The sequence below is a fragment of the Lissotriton vulgaris genome, chromosome 7 (genome assembly GCF_964263255.1).
Source record: "Lissotriton vulgaris chromosome 7, aLisVul1.2, whole genome shotgun sequence".
In the NCBI taxonomy this organism is placed as follows: domain Eukaryota; kingdom Metazoa; phylum Chordata; class Amphibia; order Caudata; family Salamandridae; genus Lissotriton; species Lissotriton vulgaris.
The window spans coordinates 464698488-464722170 of NC_141695.1; the positions used below are offsets into that span (position 1 = coordinate 464698488).

Below are 23683 nucleotides of genomic sequence, written 5' to 3' on the forward strand. Positions count from 1 at the left end.
GTTGAGATTGGAGTCAAGTGTGATGCCAAGGGATTTCGCAGAGTCCACGATGGTGGGTTGGACATTGAGTGCGGTTAGATGAGTGAGCCAGGTTTGGGTGATGGCCTTTTTCGCCGGAGGTGAGATCAGAAGGAACTCAGTTTTCAGCGCATTTAGTTTGAGGTGATTATCGGCCAGCCATGCTTGGGTGTTTCTTAGTGTGGCATTCAAAAGCTTGATGTCTTCCGGTGATTGTAGCTTGAGGTAGAGTTGAGTGTCATCGGCGTACATATGGAAGTGTACATTTGATGCTTGAAGCAGGGTAGTGAGTGGCTCCATGACGAGGTTGAACAATGTGGGGGATAGGGAGGAACCTTGAGGGACGCCAAGTGTTACGGGCACAGGTGAGGACAGTGCGTTGTTGATCTTGAACTTCTGAGACCTGTTGTGTAGAAAGGACGTGAACCATTTGAGAACAGTCCCGGATATGCCCATTCTGGTATTTAAGAGCTCCAGTAGATTCTCGTGTTTGACCGTATCGAATGCTGAGGAGAGATCAAGAAGGATGAGGAGGCAGGACTCATTGTGATCAAGGATTTGGAGGGCGTCATCAATTATGTGTGTCATAGCCGTTTCTGTGCTATGTTTTGCTCTGAATCCTGATTGGTGAGGGTTGAGGAGGTCAAACTGATCAATGTGTTTTGTCAATTGGAGTTGAACGCATTTTTCTAGCAATTTGGCTAGAGTGGGGATATTGGTGATGGGGCGGTAATTGTTTAGGTCGGCCGGGTCAGCTGTGGGTTTCTTGAGTATAGGCGTGACTTGCCCTATCTTGAGGGAGTCTGGGATGAGTCCTTGTTGAAGGGAACCGTTGATGATTTTAGTCCAGAGTGGGAGGAGCAGGGGGGTGAAGGCTTTAACAGCATTGGCAGGTAGTGGGTCTGTGAGGTGATTAGCGGGCTTCAAGGTGCCGAGCAATTTGTGAATTGATTCTTCAGAATAGGTGTCGAAGGACGTCCATGAAGCGTTGTTTTTAGGTTGAGGGTTGGTTATGCAGATGGAGCAGGAGTATAGACTTACACCCTCACTCACCCAAACACAAGAATTCCAGCAAATTTATAGACATGGGCCTTCTACTAGCCAAACGTGAAATTACTAGACACTGGAAGGCGAGAGCAGGACCTTCATGCAGACGATGGATGAATGAATTCTTGAAATGGGCTGCCTGCAAAAGCTCCCTTAGATACCAGACAGCGCGTAGGCGTCCGGACGACAAAGCACTAGCCGCAGCAACGGCTTGGGAGGTACTAGTGCAAGCACTAAGGGACCTAGTGCCTCAGGACGGCGAATAAGAGCAGGATAATGAAAGGGAGCCCCTTAGACACACCCAGGGCACATCGCACCCCGAAACACTTAACACTCCTAGCATATAGTTCTAGAAGACTGACAGAGGATACGCGGAAGTGGTGGGACATTGGGGAGAGGCGAGGGGAGGGTAAGACACATCAGAAGTAACAAGTGTCTGCAGACTGAGCAACAGCACTCACTAGGGACTACTGCGAATGGCACCTTTAAGACACAATATACTATGCTGTAAGGCTAGCGGGGAGAACCCCGAAACGAGTTGGGGAATGTTGGGGGGGGGGGGGGGGGGGGATTTTCGTTTGCAAGGGTTTGTTTACAAATGAAAAAGCGGACACAAGATCTTCCATATAGATGGCTGCGCTTGACCCTTGTTTTAGGTCCTTTGATTTCTCAGGGTTGCCGCCCCCCCAGCCTCCGGGATGTTGGCAAAAGGGCCGTGTAACAGGACAATGGGTACTTGACACGTGGCAATCATTGGGTAATGTACCTGCAAGTAATTTTATATTGTCTGCAATAAACATATTTAAAAAAAAAAATGAAAGAGGAAGGTGGAAACATATGTACAAGACCGTTGAGGAACCTATTTACAGTGGGAGATTTAAATAATGAGGTTTGGTCTGGAAGCTGCAAGGAGGCAGACGGGGTTGAAAGATACCATTCAGGAGTGCCCAGAGCGGAGTCCTAGGTGATTATATTAAAAATAAAAATGCCAGAAAGAGAAGCAGAAAGAGGGTCAATATACATTTCTGTACAATATGTTACAAACTTTTTCCAACAGCAGGTGTATACGGTCTTGGTGAAGGAACCCCTGACTGACAGAATAACAGTACAGACTTCAGGAGAAAGGTTGAAAACTATCAACTGCCACCGCACAATCTCAATGCAAGAAGGCACAGAGTTGACTGGGTTTAATGGAGGACTCTCCCATGCTGCTGCGACAAAATATTCTCCAGAAGGGGCAACGCTGATCGGAGGATCGATGCCCATGTTCAGAATCTCGGGATACCAGACTCTGTGAACCTAGTACGGAGCCATAAGGATCACTTGGGCGAACTTGTTCCTGATCTTGTTGAGAACTATGGGCATGAGTGGCAAGGGCAGAAAGGTGTATAGACGGCCTGAGCTCTCTTGAGATGAAATGAGTCTTCAAGTGAGAGCCGCCTCCGAAGCAGCAGCGTGCAAAACTATTGAGAGATCTCTGCGGAGGCAAACTGATCTAACCAAGGCTCGCCCCACTGTTGAAAGAGACTTTGCACGATCCCAGGGTGGAGATGACATTCGTGACCCACTAGGCATCAACAACAGAGATCATCCGCCCTTGTGTTCAGAGAGCCTGCTAGGTGTTGAACCACCAGGGAAACGCCCTGACGATCCAGCAATGTCAAGAAATGCAGGGCTTCTTGACAAAAGGTCCACTGCCACATCCCACCCTGTGTCTTGCAGTACCAAAAGGCAGTGTTGTTGTCTGTGAACACCTGCACCAGCTTTTCCTTCATGGACGGTAGAAAGGCTTTTAATGCCAGCAAAATCGCCCAGAGCTCCAGAGGTTGATGTGCAATCTAGATTCTGCCAGATACCAGAGTCTTCTGATCTCCACCTCTCCCAGATGCTGTCCCATCCCACGAGTGACTGATTTGTCACTACTGTAAGATCAGGCTGAGAAAAAGTAGGGGGATCTGCCATTGACCCAATCTCTGTTCGTTAGCCACCACAGCAGGTTCTTTGTAGTTCCCTACGAGATCAGGACCAGGTAAGAGAGATTCCCCTGATGCTGTGCCCACTGGAACTTCAGGTCCCACTGTAGAATCTGCATATGTCATCCAACATGTGCCAGTAGCAGGATGCAGTAGGACATTAGGTCCAGCAGCCTCAGAGTCAGTTTCACCGACAGACATCTTTATCATAACCTGAATGTCCGGGACTCGCCGCTTGGGAGGATAAGCTGCATAGAGCACTGTGTCCAGAACATATCCGATGAAAGGGAGCGTCAGAGAGGATGACAGCTGTGACTTTGGCATGTTGATCGTGAACACCAGCGAAAGCAGGAGGTCCGCCTCTGTCTTTCAGGTGAGCGACAACAGCCTGTGGCAATTTCACCTTTAACAGCCAGTCATCGAGCTAGTGGAAGACTGGCACCCCTGATCTGCGCCGATGAGCTACAGCAATCATCATCACCTTGGTAAAAACCTGATGGGTGCCGGTAAGGCCAAATGATGAACTGAAAATTCACTTGGCCTACCATAAAAGGCAGGTAACGCCGATGTGCAGGCATGACAGGGAAGTGAAATTAGAGGTCCTTGAAGTCTAACGCTACCATCCAGTCTCCTGGGACATGGGCAGATATGACCTGAGCCAATGAGAGCATCTTGAATTTCTCCTCTCTGAGGAAGTAGTTGAGTGCTCAGATCTAGGATAGGATGCAGGCCCCTGTCATTTTTTGAGACCAGATAGGCTGTGATTGTTATTCCTGCTACTAATTCTGGCACCAGAACCCTCTCTATTGCATCCTTGGCCAAGAGAGCCACGACTTCCTTGGGGAGCAAGGACAAATTATCTTCCTTCAGGTCGGTTGTAAACTGGGAGTAGTAGTCTTGAAGAGGAGGGATTAGCCCCTTTGGACGTTCTGCAGAACCCACCTGTCTGATGCCAGGGACTGCCGGTGGTGAAGGTGATGGCAGATCCTGTCACCAACTGGATGCCCGTGGTCTAGAATGCCAAGACTAGGAGGGCTTGGAGGATACAGCTGCCGGAGCGTAGTAGCAGACCACCCGATCCACCAAGTCGGTAGGAACTGCGCGTTCGCCCAAGCAGAGTTTGGGAAGCATGCACAGCTATGTGGCTGGGCTAGGGTTGGAGTGGTTGAAAACCCATTCCGTGACCACAAAAGAAGAGAAAGGCAGACTGGGGACGTGGGGCATCCAAGAGGCCCAAGGACTTGGTCTTAGGCCACGAGTCCTTAAAGTGCCCTAGCGCCATGTTTGCCTTGCCTCAAAGGAGACGGGTGCCATCGTAGGGCATGTCCATGAGAGAATTCTGGACTACCATTAAAAAGCCAGATGTTCAGGCATCGGAGTGCCACCATGGACAAAACAGTTCTGTCCAGCGAGTCAGTTGTGTCCAAGCCCCAACAAATTGTGAACTTTGCTGCATCTCTCCCATTTGTATCCGCTTGGGAGAGGATGACTAGGGCCTCCTCTGGGACCTATGGCAACACGTGTGCAGCAGTGTCCTACAGCGTGTGGGAATAGTGGCCCAATAAGCATGGGATGTTCACGGGCCACAGTGCAAGGCTGGTGGAAAAAACAAACACTTTCTTTCCGAAGGTTTCCAGCCTCTTAGGTTCCCTGTCCAGGGGAGAGGCAGGTAATGCACCATGGGGAAGACTAGGCTGCCAACACCAAGCTCTCCTGGGTACGGTGCTGGGTGTTACCTGCCTTGGTGTTTTTTGTACCTCTAAACTGAATGTCCCGAGGACTTGCAGAGGGATGAAGAGGACTTGGGACTCCTGGAACGATCCCAGGACCTTCCTCTCAAGAAGGATTGTAACTTCCTCTGAGTCACATGCAAGCTCCAATGCCATTAGTGGGGCAGTACCTACCTTGGTCCGACCCTTGCCCTGTGTTAGACAAAACCCCCGAAGACTGAACTGGTAAGTAGAGTGCTTACCTCAACATTTCTTACCTGTCTTTCTTCCCACAGGATTACATTGATTTTTCGCTGTGTCGAGTCTGAGAAAAGTACAAAGTATCTCTTTGACCTTGAAAAGTATTTCATGCACATGCAACGTATTTTTCTAATACTTATACAAACAATTACCAACTGTTTCTTGAAAATATTGCTTTTCTGTAACGTCTACTTACCTGTTACTTAGTTCTACTTGATTCCTAAAATAAAACTAAAGTAATATTTTGGTCAACGTTGGCCTGGAGTTAGTCATGGAGTGTGTGTTTCTGCCTTGTATGTTTGCGCACAACAAATGCATTCACATTACCCTCTGATAAGCTTAACTGCTCAGCCAAGCTACCACTAAATTGAGAAAAAGTTATTATCTACTTTATCCTCAGTTGTACATTTGAGGACTTACTGGACTCTGTGCACACTATATCTCTTTCTGATATAGTATATACAGAGCCAGCTTCCTACAATGACTATCTGATAAAAACCACTCCGCAGACCTTATTAGCCCAAAAAAGGCTGATCTGCCTAATAAAAACGCCTTGCTTGGTTTAGACAGAAGTACAAAGCGTACATCACATCCAGATTGCGTAAGTGCACTTTAGACGAGAAGCTATATAATGCAGGAGAACAAGCTCTTCTACAGACCAAGTTCAAAAATACTTTTGGTATCACAGAAGGAGGGAGTACTGAGAACCAACCTGTCCCTATGGTACACAGTGATGGGTCCCAGAGTGAAAAGGGCTTGCAGCCTGCTTATGCATTGGGCTCTGTGCCACAGGAATTCAGTCTTGAACGCAATAAGTCTCCTGACACAAGAAGCCATTTCCTCAAAAGGATTGTGCACCACCAGGTTCAGGTCCAACGAAGCAGCAGCATGTCATAAGAGAGGGAACAAGAGCATTAAGCCTGGTCAATGCACCTGATGGACTTTGATAGTAGTGGAGCGAGAGTTCCCCTTACTGATTCGTTAGGTGTTTATGGTCACAAGAAAGCACTTGTGCGTTCTTATTTGTGCCCTGCTTTTATTCCAGCGACATAACTCGCCCATTTGCTTCCCTCCATGGACCTAGGTATGGATAACAGATCTGCTGAGGAACTGCTAGCACAGGGGCTAAAATTTGGGTGAATACTCCTTGGGCTGGCAGTGGGACTAAGTGACAGGTGTTGCATGGAGACTGAGTGACAGTGTCCTGTACTAACAGTACTGGTTTTTGTAGAAAGCTGGCTCTTTATAGGATGCATCAAAATAATATATATTACGTAAAGAGCCTTTGGGTTCACTTATAAGTGGGTAGGGGCTTGCTCTAGCAATCCCAAGGTGTACTTCTAGGGAGAAGTGTGGTCGAGCAGCCTTAGACTGATCTTAGAAGAGTGTAAGACATTTGAAAGTACACAAAGTTGTCAATAATGAGACCCGATTCAATGGGTAGATACACACCAATTTATAAAAATAAAACGTATTTATGTTTAGACAACGGAAGCAGTTCGTTCAGGTAAGTACTTTTTTAAAAATAGGAATGCTTTTCAGTTAAAAAAAAAAAAAGCAACTAGTGCAATTTTTAGAAGTAGCAATGTTATTCTATGGGAGGAAAAGTTTATGCGGCATTCAGGTACAGTACAGCAACGTACGGGACCAATCTCAAGGAGTTAAGGTGAGTGGTGGGCAAGGTCCAAGATAGCACCAGAAGAACACCATTGACACTAGGGCAGCCCATTGTAGGGGTGCAAAATAGCATTGGATGCACAATGTCACTCTTACGGTGATCGGTCCTGGCGCAAAGAAGCTGCAGTTCGGTCTGGGAGGCCAGGCAGGCTGACCCAACAGGCGGGTTCTGGCCTCCCGATGCTCGGGGACGTAGAAACACCTTTGGCAATCTTCTCTAAGAGCGATGGGTGCAGAGGAGTCTTTAGGCGTCGGGTTTCCCTTACAGGGAGCAGTCGTGGTAGAGGGAGGGCCTGCAAGCAGAGGCTGCAGGAAACATCGGAGTAGAGAAGGTCTGCTACTTCTTGGGTAGTCTTAGTTCCTGGATGAAGTGCTGGCAAGTATCCTGGGCATTGGGGATTCAGCAGCTGCAGGACAAGTCGGCTTTTGAGGCAATTGTTGAAGTCAGCAGGCAGGCCAGCAGGGTTGGCGCTAGGTCAGTTGCTGTGTCTTCAGTTCCTGCAGGATGCAACTCTTTGCATCATTCTTCATCTTTCAGGTCGGCTGGATCAGATTTACACAAACAACCAAACCCCATGGTATTTGGAGAATCTCTCGGCTTGTTTATTTGAAGGCGGGGAACGACATATTAGACACTTCTGCATTGCACCCAATTGCCTTTCCCTTGTGAAGATCTCATTGGGCCGATCGTCCGTTTCAGCAGGCGGACTCCAGTCAGGGATTGGATAGCAGAAGATGACGCCCCTGACAACAAAGCTGGAGTTGGAGAAAAATCTAAGGCTCTGAGGCTGCAGGCGTCGTCTGGTTCGTCGAGGAGGGTCTTTGGGCAATGGACTTCGCGTCCCAGTCGCCGAGGGGACGTCCTCGTGGTCTTGGATCACTTGGGGCACGGGCCGGGCGGGTGCAGAGTGGGCTGGTCCGGAGCTTCCAGGCTGGCACCAGGGGGGTTGTTGCAGCAGAGCCTCTGCTGATGGGAGTCCCAGGCTTTAAGAGGGTCAAGGCAGGCAGGTCCTCTGGGTGTCCCAAGATTGCTGTCCGCAGGAGTCGCCGGGCTTTAGGCAGGAGCAGGTTCAGGATCGACAGGCCAGTAGGGCTGGGGCCAAGTCAGTGGTTGTCGTCCTGTTAGAAGACCAAGTGGAAGAAGACCCGCCGTGCAGCTGCTTTCTTCTTTTCGGGACCTGAAGGAAGGTTCAGGGAGCCCCTAAATACTGAATTTAGGGGTGTTACAGGTAGGGCAAGGAAAGGGACCAATAGGTCCCTGTCTTGGGGTGGGTACACCCCCTAGCCTGCTCCTCCCGTGGAAGGGGGCCAGGATCCTAGCTGTGATTGGGCAGGGCTCCCCATCTTCAAGATGGTCTGAGCCCGGGGTCGTGCTTCACCTCGTCTCCCCCACCTGAGCGGTATGGTTGGCACAGGCTGGCACACCCCTCTTCGTGAGGTAGTTTTTCCAGCTAGTCTTCCTGCCAGAGTGGAGGTCAGGACTGGTGGGGGCCAGTTGCTGGGTACAGCAAATGGTCTGGAGAAGCTCTCAGAGGCGGCATGCCTTTGTAGCTTCCCCCCTGCCCATCCTGGGGGATGAGACATAGCACCTCGCCCGCGATGTGCATTGTTGCAGGCCCAGGAGAGCGGGGGGCTCTCCACCCAGGGGTCCGGCAACATGTCTGCTCAGCCCAGACGTGGATTGTAGGTTAGGTTTTCAGGGGGCATCTCTAAGATGCCCTCTGGTGCATCTTACATTAAATCCGACACTGGTATCAGTGCAGGTTTATGTGCTGAGAAGTTTAGTACCAAACTGGTCAGTCTTCATGGTGCTGTGGAATTTGTAATGACAACCTCCCAGCACCATATACTCTTAATGGATTCACTGCACTTACAGTGCCCAGGAATGGCCCTGGGTACTGTAGGGGCACAGGGCTCATTCACCCGTGCCCACACCTCTGGCATAGAGCACCCAGCTAGAGGGGTGACTTAAGTATGCCAGGGCAGTGAGTTCTGTGGGCACGGCACACAGGGATGTGTGCCAGGTGGACTCTTTGTTTAGTTCTGTACTTCGACACTCAGCCTGCAAAGGCAGTGTGTGGGAGTCAGGGTACAGGGCCCCTGAGGGTGGCACAATAAGAGCTGCAGTCCTCAGGGGTCTTCTCTGGTTACCATGTCCTGGGTACCATTTACTAGGGGCTGACAGGTGGCCAGAGATGCCAATTGGGTTTTAGTTTTTTACACAGCTTTTAGGGAAGGAACACCAGTCCCGGGTACCTGGTTGGGAGGAACCCAGGGCACACTCAGTCAAAGCACATCAGCAGTTCAGAAAAAAGTGGGGGCATACCAGTGCAAGAAGAGGCACTCTCACACAACCACGTCCCAGTTCGTCCGCCATTCGCGAACCATCATGCACCGGCAGTCGAGTTTGTCCGCCCTGGCGTTCAGAGAACCTGCCAGGTGTTGAACCACCAAGGTAATGCCTTGACATTCCAGCTATGTCCAGAGGCGCAGAGCCTCTTGACACAGGGTCTAGGACCCCACCCACCCTGCTTGTTGCAATACCACATGAAGGTGGTGTTGTCCGTTAACACCTGCATGACACGTCCCCGGACCGAGGGAAGGCATGCCTTCAGTTAAAGCCAGATCGCCCACAGCTCCTGAAGGTTGATATGGAGCCGGGACTCTGCCGGAGACCAAAGGCCTCTGATCTCCGCCTCTCCCAAGTGGCCTCCTCATCCCAGGAGGGAGGCATCCGTCACCACTGTGTGCTCTGGTTGGGGAAGGGAAAGGATCTGCCACTGACCCAATCTTGATTCGTGAGCCACCACTGCAACTGTCGTGCAGCACCCTCTGGGATCTGAACATGGTCGGACAGGTTGCCCTGATGCTGCGCCCACTGGAACTTTAAGTCCAACTGCAGAGCCCACATATGCCATCTGGCATGTGTCACCAGCAGGAAGCATGAGGCCATCAGGCCCAGAATCCGGAGGGTCATCCCGACCGAAACCCGGGATAGAGGCTGAAAGATCAGAATCATGGCCTGAATATCCCAGACTCTCTGCTTGGGAGGATAAACCCGAAACAGTGTTGAATCCAGAACCACTCCGATGAAGGGGAGCCTCTGAGAGGGATTCAGGTGCAACTTCGGCACGTTGATGGAGAACCCCAGCAAATGCAGGGGGTCGGCCGTAGTCTGGAGGTGGTTGACGACTGCCTGGGGCGAGCCCGCCTTCAAGAGCCAGTCATGGAGGTAGGGGAAGACGGACACCCTTGACCTGCGCAGATGAGCCGCAAACAGACATCACCTTCGTGAACACCCGAGGGGCACTTGTAAGGTCAAAGGGGAGCACAGCAAACTGAAAATGCTCCTAACTTACCATGAACCACAGGTAGCGCCGGTGGGCCGGCAGGACGGAGACGTGAAAATAAGCATCCTGTAAGTCCAACGCTACCATCCAGTCTCGAGGGTCCAGGGCAGCCAGGACCAGAGCCACAGTCAGCATCTTGAACTTCTCCTTCCAGAGGAAGCGAATGAAGTCCCGGAGGTCCCTTGTCCTTTTTGGGGGCCAGGAAGTAGTGGGAATAACAACCACTCCCTACTTCCTGACCGGAAACGCACTCAATGGCCCCCTTGTCCAGGAGGGCTGTGACTTCCTGACGGAAAAGAGCCAAATGATCGCCCGACATGCTTTGGTACCGAGGGGGCATGGCCGGGGGGAAGGGGGGGAAGGGGGGTTACAGAAAGGGGATTGAGTAACCATTGCAGATTATCTGCAGCACCCATTTGTCCGATGTAATGTCGGGCCAGTGGTGGAGGTGGTGGCGGCGGACCCTGCCACCCTCCGGCGTGGGGTGTGCTCCCTGAAGCTCAGATTAGGAAGGCTTAGAGGTGGACTGACCCACACACTGGTTTACAGATCCGCCCCTGCGGAATCCACGGCCGCGCTGAGGCTGGTTCTGCACAGGCTTGTTGGAGGAGCGTGCTTGGGTGGCTCTGCCCTGGCCACGAAAGGCATGAAACCAAGGAGTGGTAGGGTTCTTCGTAGAAAGACCCAAGGACTTGGCTGTGGCCAGAGAGTCTTTAAAGCGCTCCAGGGCATTGTCAGCCTTATCACCAAAGAGGCCCATCCCAATCATAGTCCACCTCTGGCGTGGAGAGGGCCGGTTGCGGTGGCAGAGCCAGAGCAGGGACAAACAGCGTCGGGAATGGCGCCGGCCGGAGCTGCCTCCCACTTCGGATCCCAGGCCGGGACAAAATGGTCCGGGAATCGGGGGAGGGGTGGGATAAACTGCACCTAGTGCGGCACCGGGGGTGGAGCCGAAGGCAGAGCCTGGGCCGGCAGCACTGCTCCTCATGGCGCCACGGCGAAGGATCCTGTGGCGCCGGAGCTGGCTCCGGTAGCGGAGCCGCCAGGCCAACAGGACCTGGACACGGGACCGCGGGGCCCGAAACAAAAAGGCGGTCCATGGCAGCAGGAAACCCTTGCATCTGTTCGGGAGTCACCAACGGACGCGGGTATAATGGGTAGGCCTCGTGACTCCCCGGCTCCAGAGGAGCCGCAGGGGGGCCCTGTCCCCCTCGTCCGCCTCCGGGGAGCGACGGAGGGAAGTCCGGGAGCGAACACGCTTCTTCGTCTTCTTTATATGCGTTGCTTACCGGAATCTGAAGGCGAAGACTTGGAGCCCGAGGAGCGACTGCTCTGGAACCACGAGCGGTCTCAGGAACAGCCCCTAGAACCCGAGTGGCAGTGAGAGGAGTGCCGAACCACCAGCAACTTCCGGCGCTGCTCTCGCAAAGCCTTCGGGCCATGGCTCGACAGTCCCTGGAGTCATATCGGTCTCCAGGCAGTAGAGGAACACATTGTGGGGGTCCGCCACAGACATATTAAGGCAACACAACCCACAAGACTAAAAGCCGGGAATCCCTACGTGCACCAGGAGAAAAAAGGTGAGACAAAAGTCTCAAAAAGTAGTCAAAAAATAACTGAGGTACGTGCTCAATCCGGACCTGCGCTTGCTGGCGCGGAATAAGAAAGAACTGACGTTGGCACGCATGGGTGGGGCATAAGTACCCACTGTGACGTCATCTTGGCGCGGACGACGCCAGTGGCTGACGCCGAGACGCAGGACGCGACCTACTGACGCGCAGAGGTACGGCTAAACAAAACTTTCCAGATCCAGTCTGACGCCTGGGGATATTCTAAGGTAAGGAATCTATCATTAACATGTCTCTTTCAGATGGAAAACATCTTAGATATGCCCCCTGATAAACAACCTACCCCTGGTGTCCAGGCTGAGTGGCTGCTTTGAGCTGCCACCACCAGACATGTTTCTGAACCCCTGGGTCGAGAGCCTGCTGCTCTTTGGGGCCTGAAACCATGCACATCCTGGGACGAGGTGCCAAGCCTCCTCCTCCAGGATAGGTCCCAACCTTTTTTTTTTTTTGTAAAAGTAGGTTTTATTATATTTCCAAAGATGAACAAAAGTAAGAGACAGAGAAACAGGCGGGAATGTTACAGCAATACAAATATGAGCTCTGTAGGAGCCTCAGGGATAGCTTTTAGAAGCCTCACGCATCAGCAAGTCATAGGAGGCAAAGTCCGCGCTGATGGGGCTGGGAGAGCTCCAGCTAGTAGGCGCCACTCAGTGGTTCTGTCAAAAGTTTCCTGAGGAGGGGTAGGATGCATATGAAATGTCACAGGAAATACCCGAGCGGGTAAAGTCTTTCCTCGGTCCCAACCTTTTTACCTACCGCTAACACTTCTAAATCTAGTATTTAGGGGCACCCCTGAAACTCGCTTCCTCAGACAAGAAACCAGAAGAAGAAAAGAAGAAGCTGTGCCAACATAAACAAGAGGAGGGCGCCCACTGACTTGGTTCCAGCCCTACCGGCCTGTCCCCACCTCAAACCTGCTCCAGTGAAATCCCGGTGTGTCCTGCAGCCAGCAACCTTGAGAAACCCAGAGGACCTGCCTGTCTTCCATCCCAAATGTCTCCCGTGAACACCGGATTGGTTCATCAACAGACTCCAGCTCCGCAAGGATCCGCGGATCTGCACCACTCTGCACCCTGCGCTCACGGCCCAAGTTAGAGTGGCCCAACACCAAGAGGAGGTCTCCCCAGCAATCCTGATTTGAGATTTGGTGACCCCCTGGCCTGCCTCCAGTCTCCAACCGACGGCTGCAGCCTCAAACTGGAAGGTCGCCCAAACCGCGACCAGGAGCTGGTAAGAAGATCCGACTCTAGAAGGCACCACTGCAGCCGACGCTCCAAGGCCTTGGGTGGCCCCACCGGCGGTGCCTAACCAACCCCCAACTTACCTCTCCAAGTGGTGGTCGCGCGCAGAAGACCTTCGTCCCCGAGCCTGCAGTGTGTTTGCAAACCGGAAAGTCTCCCATTGGAAGCTATAAGGCACGTGATGTCAAAACAGCACTCCGCACCCGCCCCCACAGTGCTGTTGAGGGTACTTTTGTGCTGGCTTGAACCCCCATTTCCCCTTAGCTTAAGTCCAGTAGCTTTGCTCCCACAACCCAGTGGCCTGCTAGTCAGCAGTCACCAACCAGAGGCCCCCAATCCCCCATTGGATAACAATGGGCCTCAGCACTCTGCACCCGGCCGCCCTAGTGCCATTGGGGTAAAACAGGAGCGCATCCTTGGCACTGGGGGACCCAAGTCTAACCCCAGAATACCAACTCCCACAACAAAGTACAAACCTGTTAAACAATAACACTATTTTCCTCCATAGGATAACCTTGACTGTTTTTCTATGAAAATGTTTTAAAGTGTGGAGTTGGAAAACCTAAGAAATCCTTTTAAAATTGTACTAATTAACAAAAACGCTTTTACTCACCTGTTTACACGTCCCAGTGCAGTATCCAGGTATACTGTATAAGAAAAGTAATCTACAAAGTAATCTAATGGTCATTTTACTAAAAAGCCTATACAAAGTATATGTACTATATATTTCCAAAGCCTTGCATTTTCAGTAACAATACTGTAATCAAAACAAAGTGCATATTCCAACTGAGAAATTGTAGTTCACATTTGTGTAATGGCTCGAAGGGTGGACCCATTAGTCTTGCACAAACGATGTTACGATTCCACACTGGAGCAGGTGGATGTCTGGGGGAGTGACTCAAGTCCTTCCATAAATGCTTTAATAGCAGTGTGAGAAAGTGCCATCTTTCTAGCATGGTATGCCCCCACTTTTTGTTGAATTGCTGATGTAATTTGACTGAGTGTGCCCTGGGCTCCTGCCAATTAGGTGCTCTGGGCCGGTGTTCCTTCCCTAAATACTGTGATGAAACCTAAATCCAATTGGCATCTCTGGCCACATGTCAGTCGCTGGAACGAACAAACAAACACACAAACAACCTCCCCTTTGCAGGCTGAGTGTTTTGGTGCATAACTAAACAGAGTCGACATGGCACACATCCCTGTGTGCCATGCCCACAAACACACTGCCCTGGCATACCGAAGTCACCCCTCTAGCTGGGTGCACTATGCCAGTGGTGAGGGCACAGGTGCATGAGCCCTGTGCCCCTACAGTACACAGGGCCATTCCTGGGCACTAAGTGCAGTGATGCCATTAAGAGTATATAGTGCTGGTAGGTTGTCATTGCGAACTCCACAGCACCATAATAGCTACACTGAAGACTGACAAGTTTGATATCAAACTTCTCAGCAAATTAAACCCGCACTAATGCCAGTCTGGAATTTAATGCCAAATGCACAACAGAGGGCATCTTAGAGATACCACCCTGAAACCTAACCAACTCCCAGTGTCCTGACCGAGTGGCTACCAAGGCTGCCACCACCAGACATGCTTCTGGACCCCTGGGTCTAGAGCTTGCCGCTCTCGGGGGCCTGAAACAATGCACATCCTGGGACGAGGTGCCAAGCCTCCTCACCCAGGATGGGCAGGGGAAGCTTCAAAGGCATGCCGCCTTTGTGAGCTTCTCCAGGCCACATGCTGTACACAGCAACTGGTCCCCACCGGTTCTGACCCCCACTCTGGCAAGAAGACAGGCGGGAAAACCAAAGTGAGGAACAGGGCTGTGCCAGCCTCTGCCAACCCCACCCCTCAGGTTGGAGAGGCGAGGTGAAGCAGAACTCCGGGCTACCGCCATCTTGAATGGGGAGCCCTACCGAATCAGAGCTAGGCCCCTGCCCCCCTCCCACTGGAGAGTGGCAGGATAGGGGGTGTACTCACCCCAGGACAGGGACCCATTGCTCCCTGCCCTTGCCCTACCTGCAACTTCCCTAAATTTAGTATTTAGGGGCACCCTGAACCTTCCTTCCTCAGCTCCAGAGTTTCAAACAAGAAGAACAAGAAGAAAGAAGACCTGCCGTGCAGCTGCTAACAAGAGGATGACACCAACTGACAAGGCCCCAGCCCTACCGGCCTGTTGATCCTTGAACCTGCTCCTGCTAAAACCATTCAGAAAAGGGGGGTGATGATGGACAGAGTATCTGATTTAAACAGAACACTCTTACCCAGTCCAAAGATCAGGGCTTGATCCATCACCGTTTTTTAGCTCACTGCACCATCCCAGCTCAGAACCTGGCTACATGCAAATTAGTCTGTCCCTGGCCCAGTGCATCATGGGAACAAGGCAGACCAAACTACCAAGCCAATTCTTTAACTGGAAAGGAAACAAGCTTCCGGGGACGGTTTCTGGCATTACAGCCGTCTTCGGCCCGGCTTGCTTGAATCCTGATGGTGCAGTGAGCAAGGGACTTACATCTGAGTATACCCTTCCACGCTTATGGTGGACAAAACGATTCAGGAAAAGGGGGTGGTGATGGACAGAGTATCTGAATTAAACAGAACACTCGTACCCAGTCAACAGATCAGGGCTTGATCCATCACCGCATCAGGATTCAAGCAAGCCGGGCCGAAGACGGCTGTAATGCCAGAAACCGGTCGCCGGAAGCTTGTTTCCTTTCCAGTATTAGAATTGGCTTGGTAGTTTGGTCTGCCCTTTTACCATGATGCACTGGGCCAGGGACAGACTAATTTGCATGTAGCCAGGTTCTGAGCTGGGATGGTGCAGTGAGCTAAAAAACTGTGATGGATCAAGCCCTGATCTGTTGACTGGGTACGAGTGTCCTGCTTAATTCAGATACTCTGTCCATCACCACCCCCTTTTTCTGAACCTGCTAAAACCATGACGTCTCCAGTGGTCACAAACCTCGAAAACCCCAGAGGACCTGACTTCCTTGCTCATCTAAAGACTGGTTTTGTGAGTAGGCACTTTTATCTTCCTCAGGATGCTAGCACCACTTGTGTAGGTTCAGTGAGGTTGGGAAGGAGGTCTCGGCAATCAATACCTCGCTAAGTTTTCCAACACAGACCCTGTAGCCTTCTCTGAACTCTTTTTGCTGATGAAAAACTCCAATTACTCCAAGGGTATGTGCACCATTACGCTGCATAAAATGCTGGTAGTTGGGGTGCGATCTCGTTTTAACGATAGTACACAGACCATAGTCCTGCAACATATTACTTTTCTCCTAGCAAAATACAGTCTATGCACGTCAGTTGCTGTCCCTAAATAACATACCATGAAGATGGAAGGGGAAACAACTGCACAAAATGTACAGAGAGACTTGAAAAGACTGGAATTAGTACACAAATATGGATTCATAACCAGCATAAGCAGGTTCAGACCCACGGTACTAGCAAACAAAGCTCTGTATTAACAGCTCTAGAAGCAGTTTTAATTTCTGACAATGTGGTAGGGATGGCCACAAGTTAAGAATACATAAGAGCCAGAATAGAAAATGAAGCCATTTCTCCAGTGTGTTGATCTGCAATAAAGTGATGGGATTAAAAAAAAAAAAAAATTCATAGCCATTTTGTCCACTGACTTGTAAGAATAGAACAAATCAAATTAATCTCAACACTAGGCAATAGCTAAAAAAACCCCAAGGAGACCATTCCCATAGGTGTCCTCAAAAAAGACATCTAGAGATTACAGCTATTATGTCAGGGCTTCACATGGAAGAGGAAGGGGTTACTGACAGAGAAGAACAAATCTATCTCAGCCAACGGAGGGGGATGTGGGAGTCTACGACTTATAGATATATTATCAATCAGCATAACAAATATCTAAAAGACTAGAAAAAGCACTACACTGACAAGATATGGTGTATGACGGACTATACATTGTCTAATACAACACTATGAGAAATTTCATGGTTGGCAAAACAAAACTGTAGCACAGATATATAAGCTTGCCCAGTTATAAGGGTATAATAGAGTATGGGACAACGCGGATTACAGGTTAGGATAAGCCCAATTGCCTTTTCCCTCCACCCCACTATGAAATAACCTGGAACTGACCCCTGAGCAGAAAGGGAACTTTTCGGGCATGGAGGGAGGAAACTGTTGTTCAAGAATGTAATAGATTAATGGTTTGCAGAGATAAGTAAATGGTTTGGACAACAAGAAGGTGAAAGCTTCATGTAGCAACACAAGCCCATAGTGAAGGAGAAGATGCATCAATTTTCAAAATACACAGTAGTCTCAATAGTGACGAATAGCTTCTCAATCTGTAGTGTTTGTCTATATTGCTCCACTCTGCATAGACTGAGCAGACCACAATTATACTTCAACAAATCCCTTGGTGCCTTATAGATTAATTCTCAATGTATAAAGTAGGTAAGTCTCCTAACGCAGAAGACCAGTAAAATAATCAGAGAATCTCTCATTGGGTAGGTAGAAAGCCTAACAAAAAGGATGAGCTTGCACCACATCTCATCCCACTAAAGAAAAGCATATGCCTACAGAACACTGTCACATTTCGGTCAAGAAAAAATCTGGGAAAAAGGTCAAAAGTAAAAATGCTGCAAAATACACTTTAAAAAAAAGTAACTTCGGTTAAACAATGGGAGCGAAAAAAATCATGTCACTAAGAAAACAAAAGTATCAGAAGAATTACCTTGAGTGGTCTTGTATTTTTCAAATACTATAAATCAGAAGTAGGGCGCGAGTGGCTGCCTATACATAGATGCTTTTGGGTTAATGGTGGATGTCCGTTTTGATAGCAGAATCCCATTTCTACTACAGTCTTTAAGGTCTGAATATTGGGTGTATTTCCTCTAACAAATTTAGAAAACTATCTGTAAGCTTGTATTTTTGATGATCAAGTGAAATTTAAACTCCCCCCAAAAATACATTGTTTCTCAAGCAGCATATGTCACGGCATGCACCTATGATTATCTTGTTCAACGCTGCCCTGTCTTCAGCCCCCATGCCAAGTTCTCAAGGGGGACTATATACGGGTTTGTTTAAGAACCCCACCTGTGCCGCATGGAGGTGGTATGAAGACACTGCACCACATTACTTATGACATTTGGTTAGTCAGAAGAGAGGCATCCCGCTGTACCTGCATAAAGCTGCCTGTTGCTCCAATTGTCAGCCGACCAGATGTCTGACTTTGAGGGGTGGGAGCTCTCGGACGGTTCTGTGCAAGAGGATATACATTGGTAAGTGGTGCCAAGACTTGGTTAGAGTTTGATCTTCCTGCACCCATAGCAGAATTCTGGACTCTCTGAGAGTTTGAGATTGATTGAGGGGCAGGCATAGAAGAGTTTGTAGATTGCAAGATGCCCCCTTTTTCAGAAACAATTTTACCTGCAAAAAAAAGGAAACAAAAAAAAAACATGAACTCAGTAAACATTCTAGAAACTCATTCAGAAGACATACATTTATATGTGACTGGACGGTTGCTAAGAAAGGGTGGAAAGAAGAGCATAAGCCAGAGCTATCGAACCTCTTTTGCAAAAGAAGCTACTTATGTTGAATAAAAATTATACCAAGCTACTAATACTATAACAGTGACCACATCAGACATGATTGCAGTGGCAGTCACCATAAGCAAGATACTTATAATTAATCAGTCATAGTTGCCGACAGCATTATAAAAAGGCTTTTTTAATGTGGAATTCATCTACACGAGTCATATATAGCTGCAATGCCTCAAGGCACCAAGTTCAAAATAATATTAATCTCTCCAATGCCACATGATCACTCAAAAATCTGCTTTAAAAATATTTTGGAATCAACAATTTTTCTCTAAACATCAATACAAAGTGGAATATTAGGTGGTGTGGTTGTGAGACCTCACTATTCAATAATGTCACAATCTCTATCAGGTACAGATAGGTTTCTTTAAGAAAACACTTTGCTTAGTCCTGGGGTAGCTTTGGCAGAGTAGTCTGGCTTAATCAAAAGAATAAGTGAACAGCGATTAGGAATACAAAATACAGGTAAGAAAGCGAATTACTCAAAAATTCAACACCATTTTATAAAAATAGAGTGCATTATTTGTATTAAATAGACACTAAAAATTAAAACAATCTGTGGGTAACCAGAGATATGACTTTCCAATGGAAAGTAAAATACTTTCATTTTAGTCTTTTAGATGCAATAAATTGTTGTAAGCAGTTTGTAGCCAATGGGCTAAAACGCCCGTTAAAATTCTCAAAGGATAGCCAGCATGGGCTGCAACCAGTCACAGGGATCACTCAGGTCCACGGTGCCAGTTTTCCTGTACTAGTTAGCAGCCTGTGTAATTTTCTCCTTTAAAGTAGCCCAGACTAGAAGTGGTCCTGATGCTGAAGTGATGTGAGTTTTCCTGGGGCCACCCTGGGATCCACAAAACTCTGGCCTCAGGACTCCAGGTCCATGTTGCAGCAGGGAAGTCATGTGCAGGTCCAGTTGCACTGGCCAACTGGTCACCTAGATACAGCAAGTTCAGCAGTTGTTTACAGATCAGCAAATCCTTTTTTTGTTTTTTTTTTTGTTTTGAGGGACCGGAGTCAATTATGTTTAGGTCACCCTGGCTTGGGGGACACCTCGTGAAGGTCCGCAGACTTGGTCCTCAAGAAGGACCTTCATAGTCCAGCAGTGGGCAGGAATTCCCGACAACTGGGCTTTTAACAGGTTCCTGTAGTTTTGGTTGGCCCTAAAGTTTAACAGGAAGCTAGCTACCTAGCCCTTAGAGCCACTTCCGTCCTGGCACAAGTAGAGCTCTTTTATACGAATTGTCACAACATTCACAGTCCTACTGTGGGTCACTTGGGTGCAGCAGGTGAAGTCTAGTCTTCGTTGCAGCCTCTCTTTGCTGGATCCAGGAAACAGCAGAGCAGTCCTGTTTTCTTCCAGTCCAGTAGTGACTGGAAAACTAAGTCTGGGGTGCCACATTTATGCCATCATCTAGGTTGTGGGAGGGGAGGAATCATTAGCCAATGGAGGAAAATAGTTCTTTCAAGGCTACCCCTCCTGCTTAGACCACTTCCTGGGGGTTGACTGAAAAAAAGCCAGGATACCCCTCTCTGCCCGAATCCAAGCTGGTGCAAGCCTTCTTTCTCCGTGAGGAGCCCTGGGCACACCCCCAGGGTGCACCCAGCATGAGCCATTACTCCTGGAAACCAGTATTTGCAACTGCTTTTCCCCGTCTGGAGGAGATGCCAGCCTGTCTGCCTAAACAAAGGAGGAGTCAGGCAAAGGTGCAATCGCCATTTGCTTAATTGAAGCAGGCATCTTTGGCCGCCACTACCACCACCACCTTCCTTCGGCAGTTCAGCAATTATCTTTGTTCCTTTTTCAGCAAACACTCCACACTTTCTTTTAGGGGTGCAGCAGGTTGTCTCAGGTTACAACTGCTGTTGATAGTCAGGAAAGGGTACCAACGTTTTGGGCAACAAAGTGGCGACTTTATAAGGTAACCTTTCTATTAAAAGTTACCTTAAATCAGATCTCCGCAATGAGTCTGGTTTCACACAACAATTAATTTAAAGCCTTGAAGTAATATCTTTAGTGGTCCTAAATGGAAGTTAGCACTTTGCGCGGTGGCTAGTGAAACTCCATGTTAGCCAATAGTACCACTATCATTGCTACAGTGAAAATGGTAATGCAAATGCTACTTACCAGTATGCATCTGTTCTTGGCATGTAGGGCTGCTGACATTCATATCTGTGCATAGACCGCCACCTAGTGTTGGGTCCGGATGATTGCACATTGCTGTCCTGGAAGAGTCTTCGAAGTATCACGAGATAGGTGGCTCCTCCCCTGGACTACAGTGCGCATGGGCATCGCCTCCATCCCCAGATTGTTTTTAGCCATTGGCAGAGATGGAGTGAAGAATGTGAGTTAATGACCATGCTATGAGCATATGTGTTTTGTATGAATGAATACTGCAGCTGCTACAGGCGCCGGGGAGGAGGGCGGGCGATATGAATGTCAGCAGCCCTACATGCCAAGAACAGATGCATACTGGTAAGTAGCATTTGCAGTTCGAGGCATGTGGGCTGCTGAATTCATATCTGTGCATAGAATACATAGCAGTCCCTCCATTAACGGCAGCCGCCCGTGCCAGCTGCAGCAGTCTGAAAAAGCGTTTTTAGAACAGCCTGACCAACAGCTGCCTGCTGTTTGGAATGCACGTCTACACAGTAGTGCTTAGTGAAAGTATGTGTGGTAGACCATGTGGCTGCTCTACAGATATCTTCTAAGGGAATGTTACCTAGGAAAGCCATAGAGGCCCCTAACTTCCTAGTGGAGTGGGCCCTCGGTGGGATAGTGAGAGTGCGCTTAGCTTTAGCGTAGCAGATCTGAATGCACTTTACTATCCATCTAGCAATCCCCGCTTTGGAGATAGCGTTTCCCTTGTGTTGTGTGGCAAAAGCAACAAAAAGCTGTTTGGTTTTGCGGAAATCTTTCGTCCTGTCCACATAGTACATCAAGGCCCTTTTCACATCAAGGGTGTGGAGCATGCGCTCCGCCAACGTCTCTGGGTTCTGGAAAAACACCGGCAACTCAATTGTTTGGTTTATGTGGAATTGTGAGACCACTTTGGGTAAGAATTTAGGGTTAGTGCGGAGCACCACCCTGTTAGCATGTACCTGGAAGAAAGGTTCTTGGATGGTGAGCGCCTGCAGTTCGCTAACCCTCCGTAGCGATGTAATTGCTACTAAGAACGCAACCTTCCAAGTTAAAAACTGGAGCTCACAAGAGTGCAGTGGCTCAAAGGGAGGACCCATCAGCCTTGTAAGAACCACATTGAGGTTCCATTCCGGAGCTGGTGGAGTCCTTGGTGGAATGACCCTTTTGAGTCCTTCCAGAAAGGCCTTGATAGCAGGGACCTTAAAGAGTGACAGGTGCTGCCTATTCTGGAGGTATGCTGCCATAGCAGACAGGTGAATGCGGATGGAAGAGTACGCTAGATTACATCGATACAGGTGAAAAAGGTAACATATGATGTTTTGAATGGAAGCATCTAGCGGGTCAATGTCGTGGTTCACACAGTAGATGACAAACCTCTTCCATTTAGCCGCATAACAAGCTCTAGTAGTGGGCTTCCTTGCCTCCCGAATGATGTCCATGCAATCGGGAGGAAGATTAAGGTAGCCGAACTCTAGGACTTCAGGAGCCAGATCGAGCTGTTGCGGATCTGGGTGCTGAATGTCGCCATGGCTCTGCGTCAGAAGGCTGGGAGTGAGATGAAGCCTTTGATGCGGCACCACGGACAGTTCTAGAAACGTGGTGTACCATGGTTGGCGAGCCCACGTTGGAGCAACCAGGATGAGAGTCATCGAGTGCTGCCTGAGCTTGCGTGCCACCAGCGGTATCAGAGGTCCTGGGGGAAAAGCGTACGCAAATCTGCCTGACCAGTTCATCCACATCGCATTGCCCTGTGATTGGGGGTGTGGGAACCTGGCGGCGAAGCTTTGGCATTTTGCGTTCTCCTTTGTGGCGAACAGGTCTAACTCTGGATGACCCCACTTTTGGAAGTACGGTTGGAGTACTGATGGATGTATCTCCCACTCGTGCATTTGATGGCTGTGTCTGCTGAGCAGATCCGCCATCTGATTGTCCTTGCCCGGGAGATGCTCTGCCATGAGGAAGATGTTCCTCTGAATGGCCCACTTCCACATGCTCTGAGCCAGGTGAGACAGCTGTGGAGAGTGTGTGCCTCCCTGCTTCTGAATGTAGTACATGGCCGTCATGTTGTCCGTCCGGATCAACACGACTTTGTTGCACAGATGTACTTTGAACGCCTTTAAGGCCATGAAGATTGCCATCAGTTCCAACACATTGATGTGCATCTTCCTTTGCTGTAGTGTCCATAGTCCCTGCACTGTGTATTGGAGTACATGCGCTCCCCATCCTTGGAGAGAGGCGTCCGTTGTCAGGATAATCTGTGGCACAGGCTCTTGGAATGGTCGGCCCTTGCAAAGGTTTTGTGGATTCCACCAATGCAGAGAGTTGTATGCCCGACCGCTCACCAACACTAGGTCTGTCAGTTGCCCATGAGCCTGAGTCCACTAACGTGCTAGGCACTCCTGAAGCGGACGCATATGTAGTCTCGCGTGCGGGACAATGGAGATGCAGGAGGCCATCATGCCTATCAACTGCATGAACACTTTCGCTGGAAGCGAGTGTTGAGGCCTGAATCGTTGGATCAGCGTTTGGATACTGGCGATTCTCACTGAATTTGGCTGCGCAGTGGCTGCCAGAGTGTTTTTCGTCGCGCCCAGATACTGCCGTACATGGGCGGGCTGGAGATGGGATTTTGGGTAGTTCAGAGAGAATCCCAGATCGTGCAGGAGATGAATGGTGCGGGACACGTGGTCGGCGCACTGCTGTTCTGTTTTTGCCTGAATGAGCCAGTCGTCCAGATAAGGATAGACGTGGACGTTTTGGCGTCGTAGATGCGCCGCCACAGTCGCCAGGCACTTTGTAAAGACTCTTGGCGCTGTGGTGACCCCGAACGGCAGGACTCTGAACTGGTAATGCTGGTCTAAGATTGTGAATCTGAGATACTTCCTGTGGGAAGGATGCAGGGGAATATGAAAATAAGCATCCTTCAGATCCAGCGTAGCCAGAAAGTCCCCCTGTTGAAGCAGGGGAAGCACCTGCTGCAGCGTGAGCATATGGAAGTGCTCCGAGAGGATGTACCAGTTCAGAGGCCTGAGGTCCAGGATCGGCCTGAGTGATCCGTCCTTTTT

At 49.5% G+C, this 23683-nt stretch overlaps 1 protein-coding gene across 2 annotated transcripts in view; it reads right to left on the reverse strand.

Annotated features, from left to right (window-relative positions):
- Window positions 1-23683, reverse strand: part of TRIM28 (tripartite motif containing 28) — a 538764-nt gene that overhangs the window by 395265 nt on the left and 119816 nt on the right. For both annotated transcript variants that reach the window (XM_086930506.1, XM_086930507.1), the window contains exon 9: window positions 18058-18305. In XM_086930506.1, the coding sequence (XP_086786632.1) occupies window positions 18058-18305 (248 nt within the window). The remainder of the gene's footprint in view (window positions 1-18057; window positions 18306-23683) is intronic.